General features: G+C 38.3%; 1 protein-coding gene across 1 annotated transcript; it reads left to right on the forward strand.

The window, feature by feature from the left end:
* The first annotated feature begins 840 nt into the window (after window positions 1-840).
* Window positions 841-22,373, forward strand: LOC129254363 (uncharacterized). The gene is made up of 5 exons (XM_054892823.2): window positions 841-893; window positions 1,820-1,924; window positions 6,792-7,263; window positions 15,006-16,061; window positions 21,579-22,373. The coding sequence occupies exons 2-5, from the start codon at window positions 1,845-1,847 to the stop codon at window positions 22,371-22,373; spliced, it is 2,403 nt and encodes an 800-aa protein (XP_054748798.2). The 5' UTR covers window positions 841-893; window positions 1,820-1,844.
* Window positions 22,374-26,414: the final 4,041 nt, after the last annotated feature.

Raw genomic sequence — 26,414 nt, forward strand, 5'->3', positions numbered from 1 at the left:
GTTGTCTATATTTAGCCTCCTCCCCGACGGGTGCCTCTTACTTATATAGCATACGCGGTGATATCCTGAGGGAACTTGATCTAGTCGTCAAAAGTCATATAATTTTATCACCCATACGGATAAACATGAGCAAAAGTATCAAAATAAATTTCTTAATTTCACCGACTTTGTATCATCTTTTGAGCAATAAAATCAGATTTTATTTTTTCTAATGGATAGTTTGAAAGGTTATCGTATGTATTTTTGTCAAAATTAGAATTTTTGACATTTCATATCAGATTTAGTTTCAGTAAAAATGTTATTGAGTGAAATCAATCACTACACTCTAAAAACAAATCAGTCAAAATGATTAGTTAATAGGGTCAGCTGGGTGCAATTGCATATTATTTTAGTCATATTTGACTATTTTCTAGTTGTATTTTACTAGAACAGAGTTATTTCTAACTAGAAATGTGACTAGCATATTAGTTGCACCCAGCTGACTATTTGTCTAGTCAATTTGACTGATTTGTTTTAAGAGTGTGCTGAGCCAATTTTCATTTCATGAATTTAGTATTAACAGTGGTAAAAATGAACTAGATTTTAAACATGGTGCATCAGTTCTACAAATTAAATTTAAAAATGCGAATGCGAATCAAAATATCTAATCGCATTTTCTATAAGTTACTATGTTCCTTAGGGGTGGCATTTCTAAAATCAAACCACTTTTAAAGGAAAATTTGGTGCAAATTATGATCTTGAAAAATATATTTACAGGCAGGTTCAGCCACCAACCCACTACAATACAGCAGCAAAATATTAATAGCATAATATTTTATCCCTTTTTATCCTATAGAGAACTACAAGCTGAACTACATAGAGGTGGAAATAGGACCACCAAAGGCGCGGTATCTGTAAGTATTCTAATGAATTGATATATATATTTTTAATTACGATTTGTCTTGAAATTATCATAATTTCTCTCTATTCATCTCATTCAATATTGTGCTCTCAGATAGTTCAGTTGATAACTTAATGAAACTCAATATAAGGCAACTCATTCTAGGTAAAATCGTATACATTACTTTTTAAGTTTTAAAAGACTATAATGTTGACCAGAAGATATGCATGTGTACTCTGTTTATACTCGTTAATTCGGTTAGTTGATTAAATAAAATACACCTTCTTCACCCACTGAAGTGTATTTCGTCCAGGTACACTGCAAAAACTGTGGTGTTAAAACTGACACCAGTTGGTGTTAATAGAGGACCACACCCCGAGGTTTAAAAATTACAACATAGAGATTGAACGTAACACCAACGAGTGTAAATGCAACAACCAAAGGTGTTGTAATAACACCTAAAGGTGTTAAACTAACACCATCAATTTAACACCGGAGTAATATAACTGGTGTGGTCCTCTATGTACACCGGTTAACACCACAGTTTTTGCTGTGTACATCTATTAATATATTGGATACTCATTTGATACATGGGGAGCTTGAAATGAAAGGACGTGTAGGATGTTTCAACCGACAAAGTCTAATTTATCCGACAGTTACCATAGTAACAGTCAGGCACCTGTGTGCCTCTCAGCCAATCATAACCAAGCAAAGTTGTCAAATCTGATAAAATGCCAGATGACAAATCTTGATGAAAGACTACACCTACAGGGAATGACAAAATATACGTAGATCGATATCTTGTCAAAGGACGTTAGTGCTCGATGGGATTCGAACCCACAACCCGTAGATTAAGAGTCAAGATACAGAACAACTACACTGCGACACCTCCCTCCAATATACGCTTTAAAAATATATGTTATTGCTTTCTGTTTACAGTGAGAATGGAGAACCTTTACCCTTGATGAAAGTAGCACCTGACGGTGGAAAAGTCAAATATAGCACCATCGTCTTTCCAGACAAAGAGAAGGAGAAAGAGAAAAGGTAAGTGAGGGGGCAATTTCATCTCTTATTTGATGTATATGGCATAAATGATAAAATGTCTTGCTCAAACGCGTCTGTATTATGTGATACTGTAATTTAAAAAAAAATAATTTCACACCTAGTTACCAATAATGCATATAGCATTTCAATTTTGTTAAAGCAGGATAAAAGAGCATTGTAGATTAAATGCCTTGCTCTCGGGCATAGCTGCCGCGGCCGGGGATCGAACCCGGACTTTTTCATGTATAGCCAGGCGCCTTAGACCACTCGGCAACGGCACCTCCAGTGATTACTCACTGTAATTACACCAACGAAGTCGATACCAAACCGATACACCATTCAAAATTAGCTTTGATCGGTCTGGAGTCGGTCGCGTAGATGACTATATAAGAGAGCGACCCCCCTCTCCCCGTCTAGTATAAAGTCAGTAGCCTTAGTCAACTCGACCACAAAAAAGAATCTACACTGAAAAAAACACTGGTTAAAATTTTAAGCACGTTGTATAAAGCCGTTCCTCTAACAACTATTCGTTACGGGGTTTTTTTGGATAAAAAATAAAGGTCGTTCCTCTAACAACTATTCGTTATGTTTTTAAACAATTTAAAAAAAGTTTTAAGCAAGCTGTTTAAGAATTCCAAACCATGTCATTTTTTTAACAATTGTATACAAGTTTAAACAACAACTTGTTAGAGTGACGTGCTTAAAGAACGTGCTAATTTGTTGTTTACTGTGTAACATCAAGTGATAATTTAATTGATATTGGCCTACAAGCGATGGTCGTATAACAGGAACGACATCCTTGATTCATTTGGGAATGTTTATATTTTCCAATATACATGGTAAAGGGTTTCCGAAAGTTTTTTGCTTTGATGCTTCAAGCCTTTCACATAATGCCACACACTTAAAATGTTGGGCAACATACTGTCCACTGTGTTGGGTAATATATGTTGGTAAAATATATATATATATTCTTGGCAATTATTATCCAATTGAGCAAATTTATAACACAAGTCTTAGTTTTTATTACCCAATTTGGACAGATTTTAACCAATAGTTGTGTGGACAGTATGTTGCCCAGTTACGGTAAAAAATTGGGCCTTTTTTGCCCATCCTTTTTAAGAGTGCATTACTGCATGATCCCTTTAGTAAAACATATTTGTTCAAAGCGTCTTGATCTTTATAACTTGATTCATTTCTTAATTGCTTTAACTTCGGATTTCATTTTTATTACCATACGTGGGAATTTGTGCGCACTCTAAGAACACCGAGTAAAATTTTACCCAATATTGGGTAAAAAGGGAACATGCATGTTTGCTGGGTAATTTTTTCCCCCAATATTGGGCAAAATACATGTTTGAAGGGTAAATTTCAACGCAACATTGCGTAAAATTTACAAAATATTTGGTATCTTTTTACCAACCAACATGCATGTTCCCATTTTACCCAATATTGGGTAAACCTTTTTTTTAAGAGTGTAAGATAAGGTTGGTGTAAGATAAGTAACAGGAATAAAAACAAAGTTTTAGATAATAGCTATCCCTATAGCATAGAGAGAACCTTTGGAATCATAACCTTTACCGCTACAGATTCTCTGAAGTGATTGCACCTGATTTAAAATAGCTCGAGGGGGCGGGTAAAAAGGAAAAATGATAGGAAGTGCAATGGAACTTGCATGAAATCTGAGGGCGGTTTACAATCTTACAGGAAACATGTTGAGATATATTGGAAAATACCCTTTCTTGTACATGCAGTTTTTTGTTGATGCCCACTCATGATGAAAGTCAGCAAGATAGTACAACAATTATAATGACAATGATACCCCTAAACCTACACAGTGATTACTCACTAGATTGAAGAAATTAAACAAAAAATGTATGGATTGTCATCCAAGAAGTTCGATCGTCAATCATTCTGTTCCGCCCCTTTCACATTTCGTGATGCGACTGCTTACAACCGTTGCGATTGTGTGCAACGTATATAGTGGCCAAATGATCGCACGAGCAATCGTGAAAGCCCCTTTACTGTAGAAACGTACTTATAAAAAGGAATGTTGTAAGCAATAAAAAGAACAACTTCTAACACGACCAAGTAATTGGCTATTCATGCTATAGGAATTTTGTATGAGACTGTATAAAAAAAAAAAAATTATGATGCATTATATAGGTAAGGAAGCATGAAACGTTTCAGCAGTTCGGAGGATTGCGTCATGAAAGGATTTGTCGAATATCATCCGACACGGCATGTTTTATTCTAGTTACCATAGCAACAATCAGACACCCGTGCTTCTTGGCCAATCAAAACCAAGGAATAGTTTTCAGATCTGACCACTTGTCAGAGGACAGATGTGGATGAAACGCTATAAATACAGGGGACTCTAAAAAGCTAGTGCTATTCAAGATGGCGCCGGCACTTAGCATCAATTAAGCCTTTGAATTGTGATATGACAGATCGAGGAAGGGGTGTAGCTGACACAGTCTTCCTGTCTTACGTAATGAAGTGGAAATACTCCTTCTCTACTTCCACACTTAATTTCCCGAGACACTCAGAGACAACGAACGTCATTTCGTTCAATCGTTCCAGTAAAATTGCCTGAAGCTTTGAAGTCATTCTGATCAGAGAATCCTAGGTTTCTAAACTCTTCAAGACTGTATTAAAAAAATGTATTATTATTATTATTATTCTTTTTTGGGGGATGAGGTATTTAATTTTGTCCAAAATTGGTTTCTTATCTACAAAAAACGATAGACGGTGGATGGAGGTACACAGGGTCGACATCTCTTTCCTCGTAAATATGATAAGCAAACAAAGAGGAAGAAGAAAAAGAAGAAGAAGAAGAAGAAGGAGAAGAGGAGGAGGAGGGAGAGGGAGAAGAGGAATTAGAAGAGTAAGAAGGAAATAAAAAGAAGAAGAAGAAGAAGAAGCTGAAGAAGTACATGTATTTATTTCCCAAATAGGTCAAAATTATTTTGCTATTTTCTTGTATTTACATTTCCAAGGGTGGGCGGGCATATTCTAATGGGCTTGCTGTTGGCTGCATTTACTTCATATATATATATATATATATATTATTTCTTTCTAATCCTGTTTCATTTCATCTTCGCAAAACATTTTTTTCTAGCTTTCAAGAGCATTTCTATCATGTTACAGGATGTGAATTGTAGAAGAGCGTTTGCGTGAGACATCCACCCACACTCCCTTCCATATTTGTCTTTAAAAAAAAATCATCCCCGTCTCTCCCATCCCCTCTCTCACCCCTTTTTTTTTTGCTCTCTTCTTTTTTTTTTTAACCTGGTTTTCTGTGAAATTGTTATCTGTATAATTTTCCTACTAAAAAGATACTGGATGTTTAAGTCTTTTCAAGCATTTACTTGTGAACCATAATGCCGCGCAGTGCAGGACGGGAAGGTGTGGATGAAAGAGTTTTTATGTCTCCCACTTTGGTGACACGACATTTGCTCCTACGAAAATTTTTACAATTCCGGGCATAATTTCGTCTAAGACGTACAGGGTTAAGGTTGCAATAGGGTTTTATGTTAGGTTTAGGGTATAGTGTTAGACCCACGGTTGAAGTTGGTCATTCGATTAGTGTGTGGAATTCAGAGCGGAGCAGTTGTCGCCGGAGCAAACTTTCCTGTCGTACTCCCTCTAACACCCCCTCTCTCTTTCTCTGTCTCTCTGTTTCTCTTCCCACACAATCTGATTTTCATTTATTTAAGTGTTTCTCAGTCTTTACCTTTTTTTCGTCTCTGTCTTTTCTTTCTCCATCCCCTCTCCTGTAAAAAAAACCCAAACCTCACGAGAAAGATTACCCCACACAGTTCTTTATGGGGAGGGGGAGGGGCTGGACAAAGAAATAGAAAAGAGAGGGGAATATTTCATTCTTTATTATTACCGATACAAATAACCCCCCAGTCCAACCATAAAGAAATAGTCATTTTCTCCGAGGTCAACCCTCACCCACCACACCCCCTCTCTCACGGTCGTATCGCCACCCGTCTATCCCCGCATCCCGAGTCCTAGGTCCTTCCCATAGCGATACACTCATCTCTGGCTGACGGCATACGAGTGACGATGAGTAATCGACAAAGTTCGTCTACCTTAAACATCCGTTGTCAAACAAAACAAAAAACCAATGAGTTCCCAAAGTTTCTTCGTCTTCACCCACAACAAACTATTATTCTAAGAAAATGATATACGTCACACAACCTTGTAATGCTTTGATATTGAGAATTGTATGTATTTGATTATGGGGTGGTTGTGGGTGTGGGGGAGTGGTGGGGGCACTCACGGTTTGTACTCTGATTGTAATCTATAATCTTTATGTTCAACCACAGGTGTATAAACCTTGGCGTGTGTCCAGATAACAATGCTTTCTGAAATCGAACATGAAGGATAAAGTGTGTATACCCAAGAAATGTGTAGTTATTGTTTATAGGCTTAGTTGCTATGATAATGTTGTCCCTGTATCCTAACCACCATGACTAAGAATCTTGATCGCACAATCATGAGAAGTATATATCAAGAATATTGATCCTGATATACTAGCCAAGAAAAAACTTAGAAGCGAAGATTACAAAAGTAAAAAGAAAAAAAAGGCTTATTTAAAGTCACGTGGTTATCTATCCAAGATAAGGTGTCTGTTTTTATAAATATTTACAATATTCTGGTCACCTTATATCTACCATGGAAACACTAATTTTGATTCACGGTATTTATACCCTAATTTCAAATAATAATCTGAATAGCAATTATTGATGAAACGGACCCTTGATTTTAATTTTCCAATTTTCAGCCCGAACTTTGTTTACCAATAGTGTTATCTGATAGTATTATATGTGTTTATTTTCTCCCCACTTGATCTATTCAGTTCAGACAAGAAATCAAGAGAGGACACGTCGTCGTCATCGTCCACCGGTTCTTCCACATCTTCATCAGATCGAAGATCCAGTAACTCAGGTCGGGGTCTCATCAAAGGGTCTACCTTGGCGCAGAAGACAGCAGCCATCACAAAGACATTGTCAGGCCTAACCAGCAAGCTCACCTTATCCTCCTCACATTCATCGTCGTCCCATGATAAATCGCCCCCGCAGACGTCGACGGCGACTGCAGCGGCGGTTGCGGCGATATCAGCGCTCTCGGCACCACCGAACAGACCACCGCCCATGCCGGACTTGTCGGATGTGAGCAAGATTCGACCCCAGCCGTTGGGGGAGGAGAGTGAACCCAAGGAAGTGGTGACCGGGATCAAGAGCAGCGGATCGATAACAGGGAACGGTGGACGATCACATGCGAAACTTGAGAGGAAGGAAAGCTATAAAAATGTCAAGCAGGAGAGAAAGGTATTCCATGCTTTCTGTTTTCTTGAAGTATACCCAAAATATTTATCTCCCGACTGGCGATAAAGCAGTCTGAAGAAATTCACAAGGAAGATTTCATATATTGCTTGGGAATTATGTTTCACAATATTATAAGGTAGAAAATTATGTCTGACGACCGATGATTTGTTATATTAGAAACTATTCAAACCAGACGCAAATGTGTCCGGACGTAGCTGGGACCCCCCTCCCCCCCCAAAAAAAAAAAGTAAACACACAAAGAGAAAATTTTACTACGAACAAAGTAAGGAAAGAAATCTGAAATAAAACTTATGGTTTTGAAAAAGGGGGTGAAAAGAGCTATTATGTTTTACTTCGTGATGACGTGATAATTTTATGAGCTCAAGGTTTGTACAAAAAAATCATCTGGTTCCGTCAGCATGTTCAGATTATGCTAATCGTACAGTTTCAGAGGAACATTTCGTGCAAAGTTCGACAGAAATGCATGACCACATAAAAACACATACATTCGCATCGGACCGATATCGTAGCCGTGATGATAGATTCTTAGAAAAGGACCCGGGCGACCCTGGCGAGCAAAGCCAGAGATCTTTGCAAGCCTCTAGGAGATCTTTGAAGATTATTTTCTTGACGTAGGTCGGGATATGTGCGATTAGACAGATTTTGGATGTATAAGCCGAAAAGACTATTTCTAACTTCCATTTTAGGTACATGAACATGTCGGGGGGGAAAATCTTAAGGTAGAGTCAGGAATTGACAAAACCTTCATGAGTTGTGTCATAAAATAATGTTAGGACAAGTTCATGGCGGGTCAGAGCCCATCATAGAGAAATGTGTACCATCCCCAAAATAAAGATGAGTAAAAAATAAAATAGAATAAATGAATGGACAAGTAAGTAAATCCTATCAGGGAGATCAGCCTTGCTTCAAACAGTGACAGACTGACGGACAATTCGATTAATCATTTTTCACATAAATAATAGTACAAACAAAGCTAAAAACCTACATGCAACATCTTCATGGACATACAAACAAGCATGCAAGCAACTCCGTATTCTAACAGGCATGAAAGAGGATTAATGCGATCAATCTATATTTTGCATGTTATTTTTATTGTTGATGTTTAATGAATATTTTGTTTTCAATCTCATTTCTCGTATTCCTTTTTTTTTCTTTCTCATGTTTGTATCTTACTTTTTGCTCTTTCTCTTCAAATCATCCATGATCTCAAATGGACAATAATATCTCACGTGATTTCAAGGGCTATATTATGATAGATCCTCGTTATAATTGTTAAACCAGCTGAATTTTCAATAATTTACTTTAATGGAATTTTGTCCAGAGTTACGGCAATGGTACTGCAAAAATCGACCTTCCCCCAAAGACATTGAAATAAATAATTTGGGAATAAAGGTCAACAATTTCCCCCATGTAGTACATAATTTATGACATGATTTTTGCCGTTATTCCCCGCGTTCTTTATATGATTCCGAGTTTTCATTGCTAAAAGAACGTTTATGTGAATTCATAAATTATCCGTTCTAGGTTAACATGGGAAAATTTCTACTTGTGATTGTGAAAATTATTATTGAATATAATTATAGGTGGGAAAGTAGTGATGTTACAGGAGTACCCTTTGGAGGATATCTTTGTTTTAAAAAGGTAACCGTGAAAAGATTGTAGCCATATACCTTAGTATAATGTTCAATAAGGCTACAGTTTCACTAGCAAATCCGACTCCGGACCGATCATTAGACCCCACCCCCCACAAAAAAAAAGGGGGGGGGGGAATTACCTCGAGAAGATTTTTCGACAGTTTTGCACTTGAAAACCATGTTCTTCTTCTTCTTTTCTTCTTCTTCTTCTTTTATTTGCCTTTCAAATTTTGAGGAGGCAAAATATCTATTCTTGTCGACGAGAACCCCCTATACCTACATGTAGCTAGCACACTGCGACAGAAAAAAAGTTAAGGAAAATATGTGTTATACCTTTCCTAAGAGGTTCTTGACAAAGCTTAAAATAAAATTCGTCTTTTAAAAATTAGATCTACTTAAAATACACGTGAAGATGCATAATTGGGGGCTATTTATAGGATTAACTTAACCCGGGCAAATCTTCGCTGCTCCCCTAAAAAAACCCGCGCACTGCGCTCTTAAAACGGAAGCCATAGAGGGGGATAACGAAGGGATTTAGGGTTGTCAAGGTCGGTAGAAACGAACGGAAGCTGATGATGATCCTTACCGTGATGACTGGCTTAATTAACTGACTGCATGCCGCTATGAACTCTTCTTGTACACGTGCGTAGGCCATTTGCTAGTTCATATAAAAAAAAAAAAATTTGGAGAAAAATTGTAATTTCAATTAAACCACTCCACCCACCATTGATGATTCCTTAAAATTGTGTCATTGTGTGTCATTCCAATATCAAACGTAACATCTTATGATTGCATACAGCGAATATAATAACACGGAAATGATATTAAAGATGATTTGGATTCGATACTTCAAACAAACTAAAGCGCTTACTTATCCCCCGAAAATGCACGCAGAATAAACAAAACAAACTATAAAGGAAAGAAAGTGAATACGCTTTACATCGCTAAGGACATTATTTGCCATTGTCGTGATGTACATGTAAGTCGTAAGAACGACTTTTATTGTTACTATTCATTTCATCATCATCAACATTATTATCACCATCATCGCCATCATCACCATAACCGCCATCATCGCCATCATCATCATCATCATCACCACCACCACCATCATAGACATGATAGATGGATGGTAGTTCAAATAGGTTGCTATAGTGATGGCCAAATACCATCTTTCTTAATAATAATAATAATGATAGCACCAACATGCTTATAATAACACATATCACTCCAAATGCGTCCCTATGCGCTTTTGAAGGAGACAGAAAAGGCAAAGAAAATGTGAAATTCGCTCTCAATCGTTTTTTAAATAAGTACGTTTTCAAAGTGGATTTAAACTTGGGTGAAGAAGAGATCTGTACATATGATGGGGTGGTATTCCAAAGTGAAGGGGCAGCATGGGCAAAGGATCGTTCTCCTTAAAACTTGGTCTGAACACTTGGAAAATTTAAAAGCCAAATCCTCTGAATATCACTTCTCTAAGCAGTATACCAATGCACATTCTTCATTAAGATATACGTGTATCTTGAAAGCATATTGGTCGATTTGAATTTATATCCACATATTATAAGCGTTGCTTGGACTAGAAATACCTAATATAATTTGAAGTTTGTCTATACATACATGCAGTTCTATAAGTCGTATTTTCTTTATTTTTATTGTTTTTTCGTTTTTTGTCTCACCTGCATAGCAGAGTGAGACTATAGGCGCCGCTTTTCCGACGGCGACGGCGTCAACACCAAATCTTAACCTGAGGTTAAGTTTTTGAAATGACAGCATAACTTAGAAAGTATATGGACCTAGTTCATGAAACTTGGCCATAAGGTTAATCAAGTATTACTGAACATCCTGCCTGAGTTTCATGTCACATGACCAAGGTCAAAGGTCATTTAGGGTCAATGAACTTAGACCATGTTGGGGGAATCAACATCAAAATCTTAACCTAAGGTTAAGTTTTTGAAATGTCATCATAACTTTGAAAATATATGGACCTAGTTCATGAAACTTATACATAAGGTTAATCAAGTATCACTGAACATCCTGCATGAGTTTCACGTCACATGACCAAGGTCAAAGGTCATTTAGGGTCAATGAACTTTGGCCGAATTGGGGGTATCTGTTGAATTACCATCATAACTTTGAAAGTTTATGGATCTGATTCATGAAACTTGGACATAATAGTAATCAAGTATTACTGAACATCCTGTGCAAGTTTCAGGTCACATGATCAAGGTCAAAGGTCATTTAGGGTCAATGAACTTTGGCCAAATTGGGGTATTTGTTGAATTACAGCCATAAATTTGAAAGTGTGTTGGTCTAGTTCATAAAACTTGGACATAATAGTAATCAAGTATCACTGAACATCCTGTGCGAGTTTCAGGTCACATGATCAAGGTCAAAGGTCATGTAAGGTCAAAGAACTTTGGCCACGTTGGGGGTATTTGTTGAATTGCCATCATATCTCTATAAGTGTATTGGTCTAGTTCATAAAACGTGGAAATAAGAGTAACCAAGTATCACTGAACATCTTGTGCGAGTTATAGTAGTTTTCAAAATCAGCACTGCTGCTATATTGAATCGCGTGATGCAGGTGAGACGGCCAGAGGCATTCCACTTGTTTATTTATTTATATCCACATATTATAAGCGTTGCTTGGACTAAAAATACCTAATATAATTTGAAGTTTGTCTATACATATACATGCAGTTCTATAAGTCGTATTTTCTTTATCTCTTTTTTCGTTTTTTAAAACTTTTCTGTTGTACTTTACTTTACGTAACTCTGTTTTTATTTTCAATTCTTTTGTGGTTGTAACTATTATTTCTATTGTGTTTGTGATCACGTTTGTGTTGAAACAGAAGTCTGTTCTCATTAGGGAAACTATGTATACGTCGTGTTCAGAACAGATTTAGTGGTATTCATTTCCATATTTGTTATGCTCATTTTGTAAATGTTTTTTATGATAATTTTAGTTTCTGGTAAAATACTGTAGAGCTGTGTTAATCATCAAAAGTATTTCAATAATTCATTAAAGATTACGTTTGCATGATTTATTTATTGATTTTGTACCAGTTCTTATTATTTTGAATGTGTAATGCCTTCTTTTCAATTTCATGTCATGTATACTTAATTCAGTATGATTTTCCTTGCTTTATTTGTCAATTATTACTACGAGGGAAATATGGGTGAAAGGATCAATAACGCATGAAACTATACAAAAATGATTCGACAGTCACACATAACATTAAAAAATGATGAATTTTGCTTATCAATGCTGAATGTTGATAAAAATATCAGAAGCCATTCCTTTTTAAATAGCATTGCTGCTCTAAATGAATAACTATTTCATTCATTCATATTATTCATTTGAACAGTATATTGACATAACTGTATGTATCAACCCAGCTAGAAAGAACCCAGTGTCACATAGTGTGATCACAGTCTGTTCACAGTGTGGACTATGTTAACATATTACGCACACTGTTAAAATGCTAAAAATCCACAGTGTGAAAATATCATTATTTTCACACTGTGGACACCTCGACATTGTGAGTGTTCACAGCTTGTTTACATGGTCGATGGTGTGAATATATAATTCACACTGTTGAAATACTCAAATTTAACAGTGTGAATGTGATTTCTCATTGTCTTTCACACTGTGAACACACTGTGGGACTCCGTGGTCTTGGCAGTAAGGAATGTATATTTTTGTTCATATAAACGACACAATGCCCTTTTGAGATTCGCTGCAGTGCACAATCTGTCGTAAGCGCCTTCTTGCGTGTACATTGGTTAAAGGCTTGAAGCTATAAAGTCACACTACGAAAGTGACTCTAAACCGACCGATGACACGCAATTCGAAATAACGTAATAGCTGCGATTGGTCAGGGAATCCATCTCATGGGTGTGACCGCACCAAGTCCATAGATCTATCTTTATACTATTGGATCTTCAAGCAACAGGGCTGTACCGTAAAGCAGGGTGCTACATAACTTTCTAGAAGCACTTGCCCAGTCGGGCAAGTAAATTTTTAAATAGTTGGAATATACTTGCCCAAAAATCTATTTCACTTGCCCGAAAAAAATCATTGAAAAAAAAGTTTTACCTCTCCAAAAGAAAGTTTTACGGTTTTATAAACATTGACCTTTTTCTCCCTTTTGACATGAACTGATCTACTTTGTTATTGCATTTCTTTACCAAAGTGATTTTATCTTGCCTACCATGACCAAATTAGGGTCAATTTATCATATCGACCCTAATTTTGGTCATTCTACTGTGAGAATTTTGCTTGCCCAATTTGGGCAAGTACTTTTGGTTTTTACTTCAAAACACTTGCCCGACTCTAACTTTTACTTGCCCCGGGCAATCGGGCAAGTGCTTATGTAGCACCCTGGTAAAGGGAGCGTAGCCATGAGTCATTTAGGAACAATCCATAAAACTGCAATATGGTCGATTAAAAATAAATCAGTCATGAAGTGATTTGAGCCAGAAATAATCTCAATACATTTTAAGGGGAACCCTTTTACAACCTCACACGTAACACGGGACGTAACACCAAACACACCAAACTATTAAACATTTACCAAAGCAACATGCAGAACTGTATTATATTGGCACGAGGTGTTGAGAATAAATTATTCGAACGTGAGATTCAGAACCTCAGGAACCCTAATAATACGAACGTAATATTTTTAGAAAACCTTTGTCTGGGCAATGACTCTAATTATCGAGGTAATTGTAGACCACGTGAAGAGTGAACCAAGATTTCATAGGGGTATAGGTTATTAACCCTTAAGGTTGTTTAGCGGTTCCCTCAAGTTCCTGAACTTCTCATGCTATAAGGATTTGTACAATTGATCTATCAATGACTTGACAAGTTTTGAAGACCTACACATATTCCAATGAGACTGTCGTGACGTTGCAATAAAGGTACATTCAGTTCCGAATAAAGTCCAAAAACTGAACTCAATATTTTTTTTTTAAATGCAAATTGGTCGTTGATTTGCGTTCAACTGCAACTTAAATTTCTTGCCACGCCATATGACGAACATCTATGGCAGAATGTGTTCATCTTACAACGTCTTTCAGCATAATTTTTTGAAGTGAAAAGAATAACAGACATCTACTGGATTTATCTTGTTGAATGATTATTAGTTTGAATTATTAGGGCAATGGACGTGGGTCTGTCATATTGATGATGATGATCCTTAGCATTCATACTGCGTAATATTTCTGTTAAACACGTTCATTGGCGTAGGTTCATCAAATTAAGCTAATTACTCGGTAATTACTACACATCTGCTGAAATAAGTGAGTTTTGAGGGACGATTTGAAGATGTCATTGTTAATTATACGAAGTGAAGAAGGGAGAGAGTTTCAAAGGCGGGGAGCAGAAGACGAAAAGTCATTTAATATAGCAATTTAAGTCAATCTTACTTTTTTGAAAGAACCTCCCACCTCAATCCCTTGGTGCATAACATTAAAGCAAAAAACCAAAATGTGTTATTTTTGTTTATCTATAACTGAAATGCGCGCGCGTCACAATTCTTTCCTGGGTAACAATTAAGTTATGTTGATCATTACTTCAAATGAAATCAGACAAAAGTGTATCGGATTAAACAGTGTTTTTCTTTAATTCTCAAATGTATTACATAGATATACGACAGAATTATTATCTTGAAAAATATAATTTGCATGTTGCGGTTTATACAGTAAGTAAAAAGTGAGTCAAGACAAAGCAAAATGGAGTTTTATCTTAAATTAAACCCGTTTAAATTCAAAGCGGTTTGTTGTAAATAAAATGTTTGATGTTATTATCATGATAAATTTTCAAAACGACATAATGATGAATCAATTTTGAAACTTCTTTGATTGACTCTTAACTGTGATAACTATTAAACAAACAGTTTTGATTTTGTGTGGAGAACAATGTACTTATTTAATTTGTCTATTTAGTAGACATGAACAATAATTAATTAAGAAAGAAGGACGATTTTCAAAAGGCATCACTATGCAGCATCTCCGATTAGAGCTGAATGGTTTTAAGTTCAGTTCCAAACTCCATTTTCCTTTTTCTTGCTTCGTCCCCAGCAAACCCACCAACAGCAGAACACGAAGACACCACCCGCCTCGCCACCCCGGAGACGCGCCCTGTCCACGCCGACTCGCTCTCGAAAGTTTCCTTCCGAAGCCGAGCTGGCAGACGCCATCAAGGCTCACCAGGAGAGGCGGGAATCGCCACCATCCAAGACACGGACACTTCCGGCTAGGGATAAGCTATGGATGGAAGACGACTTCGAGGCCGAGGAAGGGTTCTGGGACTACGAGGACGCGATGTCGGAAGGCTACTGGGTGTCGAACGAAGCGCACCATGACGAGTCGTCTTCAGAGGACCTGCAAGGGTTGACGAGGTCAGCACCGGCTACCGAGCTAGGTCAAGCCATGCAAGCGATGCGTTTGAAAGTCAGGAGGAAATCTTCCACGGGCGATGCCTATGACAATGTCTTCGAGCCGGAGTGTTCTCCGACTGGGACGAAACAGCATTTCGTGTTTGGAGGCGGCGACAGCGGCTCGGGTTCTGGGACAGAATCCCCTCGATGCGAGACATCGTCACCGTCAAAATCCACCTCGCCGGTCAGCAGACGGCTGCACAGAAGCGAGCTAGAACAAGCATTCGCAAGGAGAAAACTCACGGGGCGATTCCACAACGAATCGTTCGACTTTGACAATCATTCCTCAGGCAGTAACTCACCAACGTGTTTTGATGACCAATGTTCATCGGGTTACAGGCCTGTTCCCGCTGTCCCAATGAATAGAAGTCGCGATTATTGCGGGTCACCGGACTCACCCTCGTACATGGACCACGAATACAGGGGTTCAATCTCGACCAGGAAACCCGTACCCCTCCCGAGAAATCAACGATGCAGAGAATCCACATCAGAGCATATATCTTCCTTCGACAGTGGGTGTCCAACAAGACCAGTGCCGTCACCACCGCATCACTTTAACCTTTCATTTGACTTTTTGTCAGGAGCCAGAGATTCGTCGGGTGACGAAACGTACATGAATGTTGCATTCAAACCCAAAACAGACAATCACCGCTATGAGAACGTCGTCTTAGATGATAGGCTGTCACAGTTTCATTCGGTAGGGACCGTTTTTCTTCAGTTTACCACACTCTAAGAAAAAAAAACAACGGCATTGCTCCTTCCTTTTATAAAAGGTGCAAAGTTGCCAATGGGTCGCACCTTTTAATGGTGAACCTATTTTCCATAGAGTGTATAATTGTGTAATAATGCAATTTGTTTTTCCTAAGGTTTACACTTTAAACCTTTATTTTGTAATTACAAAGTATATAATTTCATATGTTGTCATGCAACATATTTTAGTATATAGCAATCCATTACTCGCCACATTATTTATCTAAAAACTCTGTTTCAGCATCATGAATGGTAAACATTTTATTTGACAAAACAAGAAAATAATTATGAAAATGTTGTGTACTAATGACGCTATTTTAATACGCATTGAAATCGTCCAAAGTGACCCTTGCTCTATCAACGAACCTCTGTTAATTCATACATCTGTTATTTTAGGCTTACGGTTTGATTTCAATGTCATCATTTGAAATAAAATTATTAATCTTATCATCGGTAGATAAAAATTACCGGCATTGATACGACAACGGAAACACTGATGTCAATAATCTGAACTCTGATTTCATTGTGGTCATGGTGGTCTAAATCCGTTGTTTAACAATGGGTATAAGTCACATGTGACATCAATCTTGAACTGTCCATGATCAATCTATCAGCATACATAATCAATTGACAAACTGTCTGGCAATGATAAGTATAATAACATTCTCCACAATAAAAATATGACATGTGGAATGCATTAGATATATGAAACATACAGTGAAACAAGTTTTGAAGTTTTTGACTTCCCATAGTTTGAGCACAGACTTAGACCGCAGTTGAGTTAAACTTGAGTTCGGAATATGGACGTGGACATCCTCCAGTCAGGAACACACACGATGTTGACTTTAATATTATCTTGGCAATGTGACTTACATTGACTTATATTAACAGTAATTTGCGAATTGGTCTACACCCTAGTCGTCTTCCTTCTGTTTGGTTTCTTTCCATATGGTATAATCCTACTTCGACTACAACCAGTTCGTCTAATAACTGTTTGGTCTAATTGCCATTTAGCCCATTTTCCACTTTGCAGTTAAGTTAAGTTTCCAGTTAAGCAATACCCATTTCGTCTAACATCCGCTTAATCTAACGCCACTTAGAGGGTGTTGCAAGAAAATATTTGCAATCAATTGCGAATATTCTGTTGCAATTTTACAATTGATTGATCACTTTAAACTATAACAAATCAGATTACACTCCTTGTTTCATGGAGCAGATTAGCAATCAATCCCAAATTTGCAATAAATCGCCCAGCATATGATTGATTTCGGGAACGAAAATAGACTTGCAATAGATCGCAAGTTTCTTGCAACGCCCCATTAGTCTGTTATCAGATGAATTGTTTCTGAACCAAATTTTCGTTAAAAAAAGAGAAATGTACATTATGGACGATTATGAAATTAGCTCAACGAAATTGACATTAGACTATAGGAAAAGTATACTAAAAGGGTATTCTACCAAGTGAAGTGTAGACCGATTCATAGCAGACCAAATGATTTTAGGCAATGTGGTATTAGAATGGAAAATAGACCAACAACGTGTTGAACAAGTGAATATAAACCGTCTTAACCATGCCCTGTGCCCCGTATAACGCAAAACGTAGCGATGAATAGCAAATAATCATGAAAGAATACGTCTGATTGGTTCCTGGTCAGTATTTTGCACCAGATGGGCGTGTAAAAGTGATCTTGATTGGTCAGTTCATTTAACGATTGATCGCTAATATCAACGGAGCACTGGTAAGTCTAAAATGGGACGACCTTAGCCCCGGTGGATCACGATACTAGACGGTGTACCAAATCTTTATAATCTTCATAACTTCATAGAATTGCTCTCTATCATGACTCGTTCGGTTTGTAATCACCCCAGGGATTTGATGAGCTAATTTCCGTCATTTGCGTTTACGAGATCCTAAGGTTATTTTTAGATTTAGAAAAGCACCGTTATACCATCCAAGCGTGTATATGTATCACCCATCACCCATTGATCCAAGTGTGCTTAAAGGCGTTCCTACCGATAATAGGTCATTTGCTTAGCCACTATTTTTTGGGAGGTAAACATTATACCCAGTTAGAGATTCACTTTGGTTGAATCTTGTCTTCATTTTCATGTAGGCCGACTCACAAAACTAACATAATAATGAACTGACATCGAACTTATCATGTTCCTATAAAAGACTATCAGATTATACGTGCTATTTCATCTGGTTACCATTGGGGATAGGGCAAGAGATTGAGGGGGTATAGTTGGATGCTCTGCATTATCAATTAAAAAAAATTGCGAGCGAGGGAAGTGAGTAAATGTAATTTCCTATGACTTAGATATGGCAAGTAAAATATCAATACAGCCCGATATTCTGGAAAATTGGAAAGGTTGTTATTGAAAAATATAGAATGAGTAAGATTTCTAAAGATACCAATGTCTTGTTCAAGCACATTGTATACCCAACTCATTGAAGGTATACAGGTTAAAGGGGAATGAAACCTTTGTAACAAGTAGGCTTGTGTCGAAACAGAAAAATCAAAGAAACAGACCAACGAAAGATTGAGAAAAATCAGACAAATAATGAGAAAATTATGAGCATTTGAATATTGCAATCACTATGCTATGGAGATCCTCCCATTGGCAATGCGACAAGGATGTGTGATGTCACATGTGAACAACTTTCCCTTTGACGGACTATAAAATACCCCCAAATTGTCTATTTTTGCTCTTTCTTAGGATGATACAAACTCTTTATCCATGATGTATTCTTTAAAAATCTGTATTACATGCCCTCCTATAGAAAGAGCACATGATCTAATGATAGATGTGATAAAAGAGGCAGTTTAAGTGAAATATATATTAAACTAATGGGGAGAGTTGTTCACAAGTGACATCACACATCTTTGTCGCATTGCCAATGTGAGGATCTCCATAGCATTAGTGATCGCAATATTCAAATGCTCATAACTTTCTCGTTATTTGTCTGATTTTTCTCAAACTTTCGTTGATCTGTTTCTTTGATTTTTCTGTTTTCACACAAACTATCTTGTTCTAAAGGTTTCATTCTCCTTTAAGAATATGCCGAGTTTAATTTGAGCATGCTAGGCTCGTCAGTTACCAGAATGCTCTCAAAGAGGGCAATGTAAGACTCACTCTACATACTGGCTTGAAGCCTAGTTTCATGTATAATTTTAAATAGTCTTTGTATGGTATTACTGGGTTTTGAACCCGAAACCTCCTTTTCATGGAACTCTCTCATCTTGGTCTGATGTCAACGGGCGATAATGATTTGCTTTCAAGGTTGAAATACTGTAGCAGTATCAACATCATGATTTGTTTTCACTCGGGCTGTTTGGACTCACTATCACCAAGCAACACCCCTTGTCCATGTCATTTAGCGACTGTTTATAAACAAATCCCTACACCAGTTGTATTCCCTGGCCAAACCTTAACTCAAATTATTACAGCTTCATACGATCAGCTTTTGATACACGCACTCAGTTGCGACAGGTCTTCCCTCTACTCAAAACCCGGTGGTACGTAATATCAGGTAGCGATTGGGCAACCATTGGCGGCAATCCAAAAACACCTTGTCAAATCAGATCGTCTGTTCCCTGCCTTGACGAATATACCCCAAGGTGTAATGTCAGTCATTTGCTCGTATTTTCTTTGGCTCTCGCAGGCTTCTCAAAACTTCCATGCAACTCTAGGGCCTTGTTCATGTATTACCAAGGAGATCACCTTGGTATTACTAAGTAAAGAGAAATGCGTTGTTGCATTATAAGGAGTGGTGCAGAGGGGAGGGTGGGGTAATCTAAATAGAGGGGGACTGGGGTGCTGAATATGTTAGTCAAATCAATGTTAGATGAAACAGTACACGAAATTAGTGAAAAGTGTTACAACGTAAAGTACTTTGGTAACGTCATCCATATGCTGATGTTATAGGTCGATCCCATGACGTAATATTTATATCTGATTGATCATAGAAGTGTGTTAAAATCACACACACACACACACACACCCTCCCATCCCACCCTCCGATTAGTGTTATGAGTCAATATGGGGACCCATTAACTTTTGCCGTCAAAGTGGGGACGGGTGTGTGTGTGTGGTTGTTTGTGTGTGCGCGCGATGTTATTCGCTAGAATTTTTTTATTCAATCCACTAATTTTCAGAAGCGATAAACACAAATCTTGAGCGTCATCCGTCATTTATCTGCAACATATAAGTGGGGTTTAATGAGCCCCTTGACTGTAATTATGCTGGTTTGATATGATGTGAGCAATTTATTGTTAGTGTTATCAGGGTCCTCAGTTGTCGGGTGTCCCCAGTTAGTGGGTTAAAAACACTAAATTGTCCCCATTAAGGTGAGATCAAATGAAGGAGTTTGAAATATAGTATCATTTTGCTGAATTGATAGATATGAACCCCCCAAAAAAAATAGTTTATCCATTGAGCGGTAGATTACGATGTCGATGTTTCGTGAGGAAATTACCTCTCCTACGCGATCGAATTTTTCGAGCTCTGACTCAAATCTTGGCAAGCTTTGAGGGTACGCTGATGAAATGCGGTTAACTTTCCTCGGTATAAAATATTATTTCGTGTTTCATGTGGACATATCAGGCTCAGAGCCAACGCCTATGAAGTGCGTTGAGCGTCAATTTTTATTGGTAGTTTACAGAAAAGGTAGACCGTTAATGTGTACGCATTGGTTATTTGTTTTCTCCCAGCAAAAACTTAAGCTCATTAGTAATATCAGTAATACCCTCCTAAATTAATTTTCATATAAGATATTTTATACACAGATATATATATATCTGAATGCAGCACTCAATATTAAGGAAAAAAGTCTCAGTATAGAAAAGAGCTGACCATCATTATCATACGATAACAACTATATTTCTCGAAAATTACATTATTCAAATAGTATTTTGATTTCTTATCGAGTTTATGTTCTAATGTAGTCACCAATTTTGAAGAAAATAACATCCAATCTCGAATGTCGTACACCTTAACGAACTATAAGCTTATTGATGCATCTCTAGTTGATCTATTTTATCATTGATCTATTTATTGGAGGAGATATCGAAAGACAATTATGTAAAAGGACAATTGTCCTTCATGACAATAAAAATATTTTGTTTTTAGTATTGACCTATGTACTTTGGGTAACCCAGAGTAGGGTTAAATGGGGAAAAATTAGAGTTCTACGGGAACCATTATTCCATGTACTATCTTTATCATCATTATCATTATCGTTATCATTATGACCATCCACACTATGACCAGGCACGGCGATTTCTTGGGATTTATTGTCACGGCTCAAAGAGGGGGGGGGGGGGTGAAACGACTTTCCCTCGATGGCTGATGTGCAATTAAAAAAAAAAACTCCGGCAAAGGGAGTTAAAATCACCGCCCATGGTTATAATGATTTTTTTTTTGCTTGTACAGTCATTATTATGTTGTTGTTTCGTTGCAGGAACGTCCCCTCAGCAGCAGTGACTCACCACGAATCAGCACAGAGCTGAGACCTGTCCCTGCTCCACGATTCTACAGCTCACCTTCTTCCTCCAGTCATTCGCTGTCATCACTCGACAGCAACAATCAGCTGGCATCTCCCTGTACCAAACAGAGCTCTCAAGCGACCTGCAACCCATCATCATCACTCTCGGCATCATCCCAATCACCAACAGGGAGAGGCAGCCCCAACCATCATCACCGTGGACCCCAACTGTCTCCCAAACACGGTTCACATGGCAACGGATCGTCTTCCGCAGCCTCCGCGTCGCACTGCTGCCAAGGAGGCGCCGTGGAGAAGCCCCCGCGGACCAACGTCGGAGGATGTTCGCAAGACAGAAGCAGCAATGGATCCCACGTCGCGCTCAGCCGGAACGCATCCTCCCACCCGGGTCACTATAACAGAGACAGCTCCTCGTCGACAACGAAGCTGGACAACCGAAAAGAGGTCCGTGCGATGTCCAATGGGCATGCCTCGAAGGAGTTGAGGAATTCGTCCATCTCACAGGACAGGAGCAGCGGTTCTCCACAGCAGGTCAAGGAATCTAGGAGCAGTCACCATAGTCCGTTGGTGCAAAGTAACAGTATCGGAATGGAAGGGTGCAGTATGAGCGGTGCCCAAGGAGGAACCGGTGGATCCAATGCCAGTGGTACTGGTAGCTACTCCAAAGCGACAGGTCGTGCTCTCAGAAGTTCTCCTAGCAAGGACCAACCATTACCTACACACGGTAAGCCACTAAATGTTAAAGGTGTCTAAACCACTAAATCTTTCACAAAATTTGTCTCTCTTTTTAGGATGATTGAAAGTTATAAGATCTAAGATCACATCTTCGGTAAAAAAACTTTGTGAATTCTATCAAAATATCTGCAGGACTTAATCCATTACGAGAGTATAAACTTCAAAATTGTGAGCATTATATCCTAATTCTGTGTGTGTGTGGAAGTAGGGCAGGTCAAATAGATCTTAGATCTCCATGCATCTAGCTGAATCTGACTCTGATTAATAATTAAATTCTCCAAGAAGATTTCGTGACATGAGCTGTTGCACGTCTCGATGCATATTTCCATCAATCAGTGGTCCCATGGGTTAGCTACGGTTGCATCGAAGCGATCGAAGTCATGCGACATGAATTCACAGAAACATGCCTGGATTGCAGTAGGTCCCCGAACGACAAAGAGTGATGTGCCAGGTCGACAACACTTAGGATCTTTCAGGGACCACAAAATTTTCCGCATTATCACGTGTAAACTTGTGAGTCTGCGAAGCTCTTGGGGGTCCCCGAACGTCGAAGAATTTTGTTTGATGGAATACACAGTGAGGCTTTCAGGGTTTTGTACAATTCTTCACAGAGTCACGTGTATCTCCCGGAGGACAGGAAAGAGGCACACTGTACAGGGGTATAGTCGGGGATTAGCAAGGGCAAAGTGGTTGCCTGGATACATTACCGACCCAAACTCGCAAACTTTTGTTTTACCTTTTTATTTTTTGTTTGATATTAAGAAGAAACCATAACGTGGTTGTCCTTGCCATAAGAGGATGATGGCTTCTGAATCTTAATTTGGCTGATGACACGTTGTGGATCAGTGAATAACTCCTTGGACCAAGAGGTCCAGGTTCAAACCACCACCGTGGATTTGAACCAAAGCATTGGGGATGAAACCCACTGCTGACATAAAACGAACAAGATATTAATATCATTTGTCCAACGTGTCATCAGAGCTAAATAAAAAAAGTTCATTCAACAATAATCACCGATGAATGCATTTGCACTTCAACAAACGGAAGGGACCGCTTTATGTATTTGGTACAGGTGATGATCATTTTCCCTGATTGCTATTAAGAAAATATGAATTTTTGGTAGTACGCAATTAACATGATTAAAAAGAGGACCGACATCTTATGGTCCCCTCCGAGTTCTTGATTACCTCTTCACTAATCAAAACAACAGGATCAACATTTACTTTCGATAACATAATTGTCCCATTAGACGGTAACAGCAGAACACCCACAGATCCCTTACCTTCTATTACAAGCCATGAACAGATCAGGCTTAACGAACTAACTCTCCATACAGTTTGAAAGAATTTAAGTTCTTATGCCATAATTATATTAAAAAAGGTTGGCCAACTTCACAGTTGATACCCAACGTTTGTCTTGCAGCAGTGACAGGGACCGAACAACAGATTTAAACACTTTTAAACATTCTTGTTAGGTAATAACTAGCAACAAGAAGGGTTTCCGAATTGTACGTTCGCAGGGCTTATTATAATCACTCGGGTCGCGTTCGCGTTCGAAATCACTCGGGTCGCGTTCGAAATCACTCGGGTTTTTGATTTTTGGCGATTTTTTTTTATTTCGATGCGATTTCTTTTCTAACGGTGTCTTCAATGGGACAAACACGCTGGGCAAATAAAATGAAATTGAAATTCTAGTTTCGTTTTAAGCCAGCAAATGCCTTAAATAAAATGCATCATCTTAAAGGCGCAAGTGCAATTAAAATGTAATATAAGTCGCAAGCACGCGCGATGATTCGGAACATGTTATTAAAATGCTTTGGGGAGCTAACGTTTTCAAATCAATTTATTACTATCTTCAGAAATTAACTTTTGATAACCAAGAACAAATATAAAAGAAGCGGGGTCCGCTATCACCACGAGGTTGAAGAGAAGTGTCTATCATCATAAAGGAGGTAAGAGAGTAGTGCAGTGATGTCCGTCGGTAATACGACCTTTAAAAGTTCACGGCGGCGTCCGCTATCACCACGAGGTTGAAGAGAAGATATATATCATCGTAAACATCGTCAGAGATAATACTGCGTCTTTCTCCCTGATTAATGCGACCTCTAAATAGCTAGCACCTCAAAAAAATCTTGAAATATGTTCTGAACGATCACGCACTGTAACTAGATCTACGCCGATATTTTATATCCGATTTTTCCTTCAAGGGGCATGATCGAAGATTGGCAGGTGATCGCGCCGATTGTGGTAAAATCGGGTAAAATCGGGAGCCGATTTTAAAATCGGTTAATTACAACAGGTACAATTACGATTTTAAAATTAATTTAAAATCGATTTCCAAAATCAATTTTAAAATCGATCTAAGATCAATTTTAGATCAGTTTTAGTATTAGTTTTTAAAAGCCCATTCACATTTTTACTGATGCTGACGAAAAGATAGTTTGGTTGTCAGAGCATTATTTGTCCTGCGTCTAAATAACTATGTCCGATCGAAGGACCGTTTTAATTTCGGAAAGGTAGGAGAGACAGAGAGAGAGACTGATCCCCGTTCAGCTCAACGTATACGTTTGGCACGCGAGCACAAAGAAGATCAATTAAGCACATCACCTAATGCAATGTTTCGAGAATTTAGGTAGGGAATTTTTTAGGTCTCCAGTTACTTAAAACATGATATGGCGATTTTATCTATAAAATAAGACAAATTTTATGAGAAATGGACAATAGTTAAGAGCAGAATTTTAAAACGCCTATCGGAAAGATCGTCCTCAAAGCTCATTACGTATTAGACAGCTGGCAGCCGTCTGTTTCGAGTTTTTTAACATTTTTATTTCTCCTCGTACACAGACGGCTCGCTATGGTGCAACCATCATTACGGGGTTAACAATGCAAAATCCCCCAGACAGCGCTCATCGATTTTTGTCTTTATTTCATAAAAATATATGGAAAGAACTGTATCAAATAAATATTATTATTCCGTTTTGTCCTAAAATGCACCAAAAAAAGAGAAAATAAACTTAAAAGGGGAAAAACAGTAACTAATTGCATCGGCTGTCGCGCAACTTCACTTCCCCGTTTTATTGGAACTTAATGCATTTTAAACATATGGCCATTGAGTCCCTGTACAGATCGAGCTAGAACTTCGGTCTCTGTATTGGTGAGTGGAGCTAATGGAGTTCAGCGGAACAACGAACATTACAGACTGGAGACCGGAGCTTTTGGTCTAACTGCGTATATATGCATTAAACCACGGATGGCTGGCTATGCATACCGCTGAATAAAATACTTTCGGACGAGCTGCAGACTGACTGGCACTGTAACGTGGGATCTAACTCGGCTGGACTCACGTTACATTGCTCCATGCTACCGATGCACGCCGTGTCCGGGTCCCGCCTTGGGGCCATTGCATGCAGGCATACATGTCCGTACATGGGAATGACGATGTAATATCGATGTGGCAGATATGGCAAGTTCCGACTCGGAGTCCTCGTATAAAAACAGTAGAAGTCTGGATGTATTCTAGGATAGTTGAGCCACATGGCTGATTTGCTTGTTTGTTATGTTAAGCAGTAGGCGAGTGCCTTTTTTTTAAGGCACTTGCCGGCTTAAAACGAAACTAGAATTTGAATTTCATTTTATTTTCCCAGCGTGTTTGTCCCATTGAAGACACCGTTAGAAAAAAAAATCGCATCGAAATAAAAAAAAATCGCAAAAAATCCAAAACCCGAGTGATTTCGAACGCGACCCGAGTGATTTCGAAAGCGAACGCGACCCGAGTGATTATAACAAGCCGTTCGCAGTGGACTGCAATGTTAGTACGTCACAATGCGCGTCCACAGAAAGTCGAAAATGTTTTCAGCCTTTCGTCCTCGTTTAGTCTAAAATGGGAATTTTTCAGCTTCAATTAAGTGCCATTTTCGACATCAATTAAGGCTTTTAAGGCTTAATAAACACATTCTGTTTCCGACGTCGTATTGATTTTTAATGCCATTAAACAAACCCTTACGACATACGTACATATTAGTCAATTAGTGTAGTAGGACTATTGCCAATATTGATCAGA

Source organism: Lytechinus pictus, chromosome 2 (assembly GCF_037042905.1).
Source record: "Lytechinus pictus isolate F3 Inbred chromosome 2, Lp3.0, whole genome shotgun sequence".
NCBI lineage: Eukaryota > Metazoa > Echinodermata > Echinoidea > Temnopleuroida > Toxopneustidae > Lytechinus > Lytechinus pictus.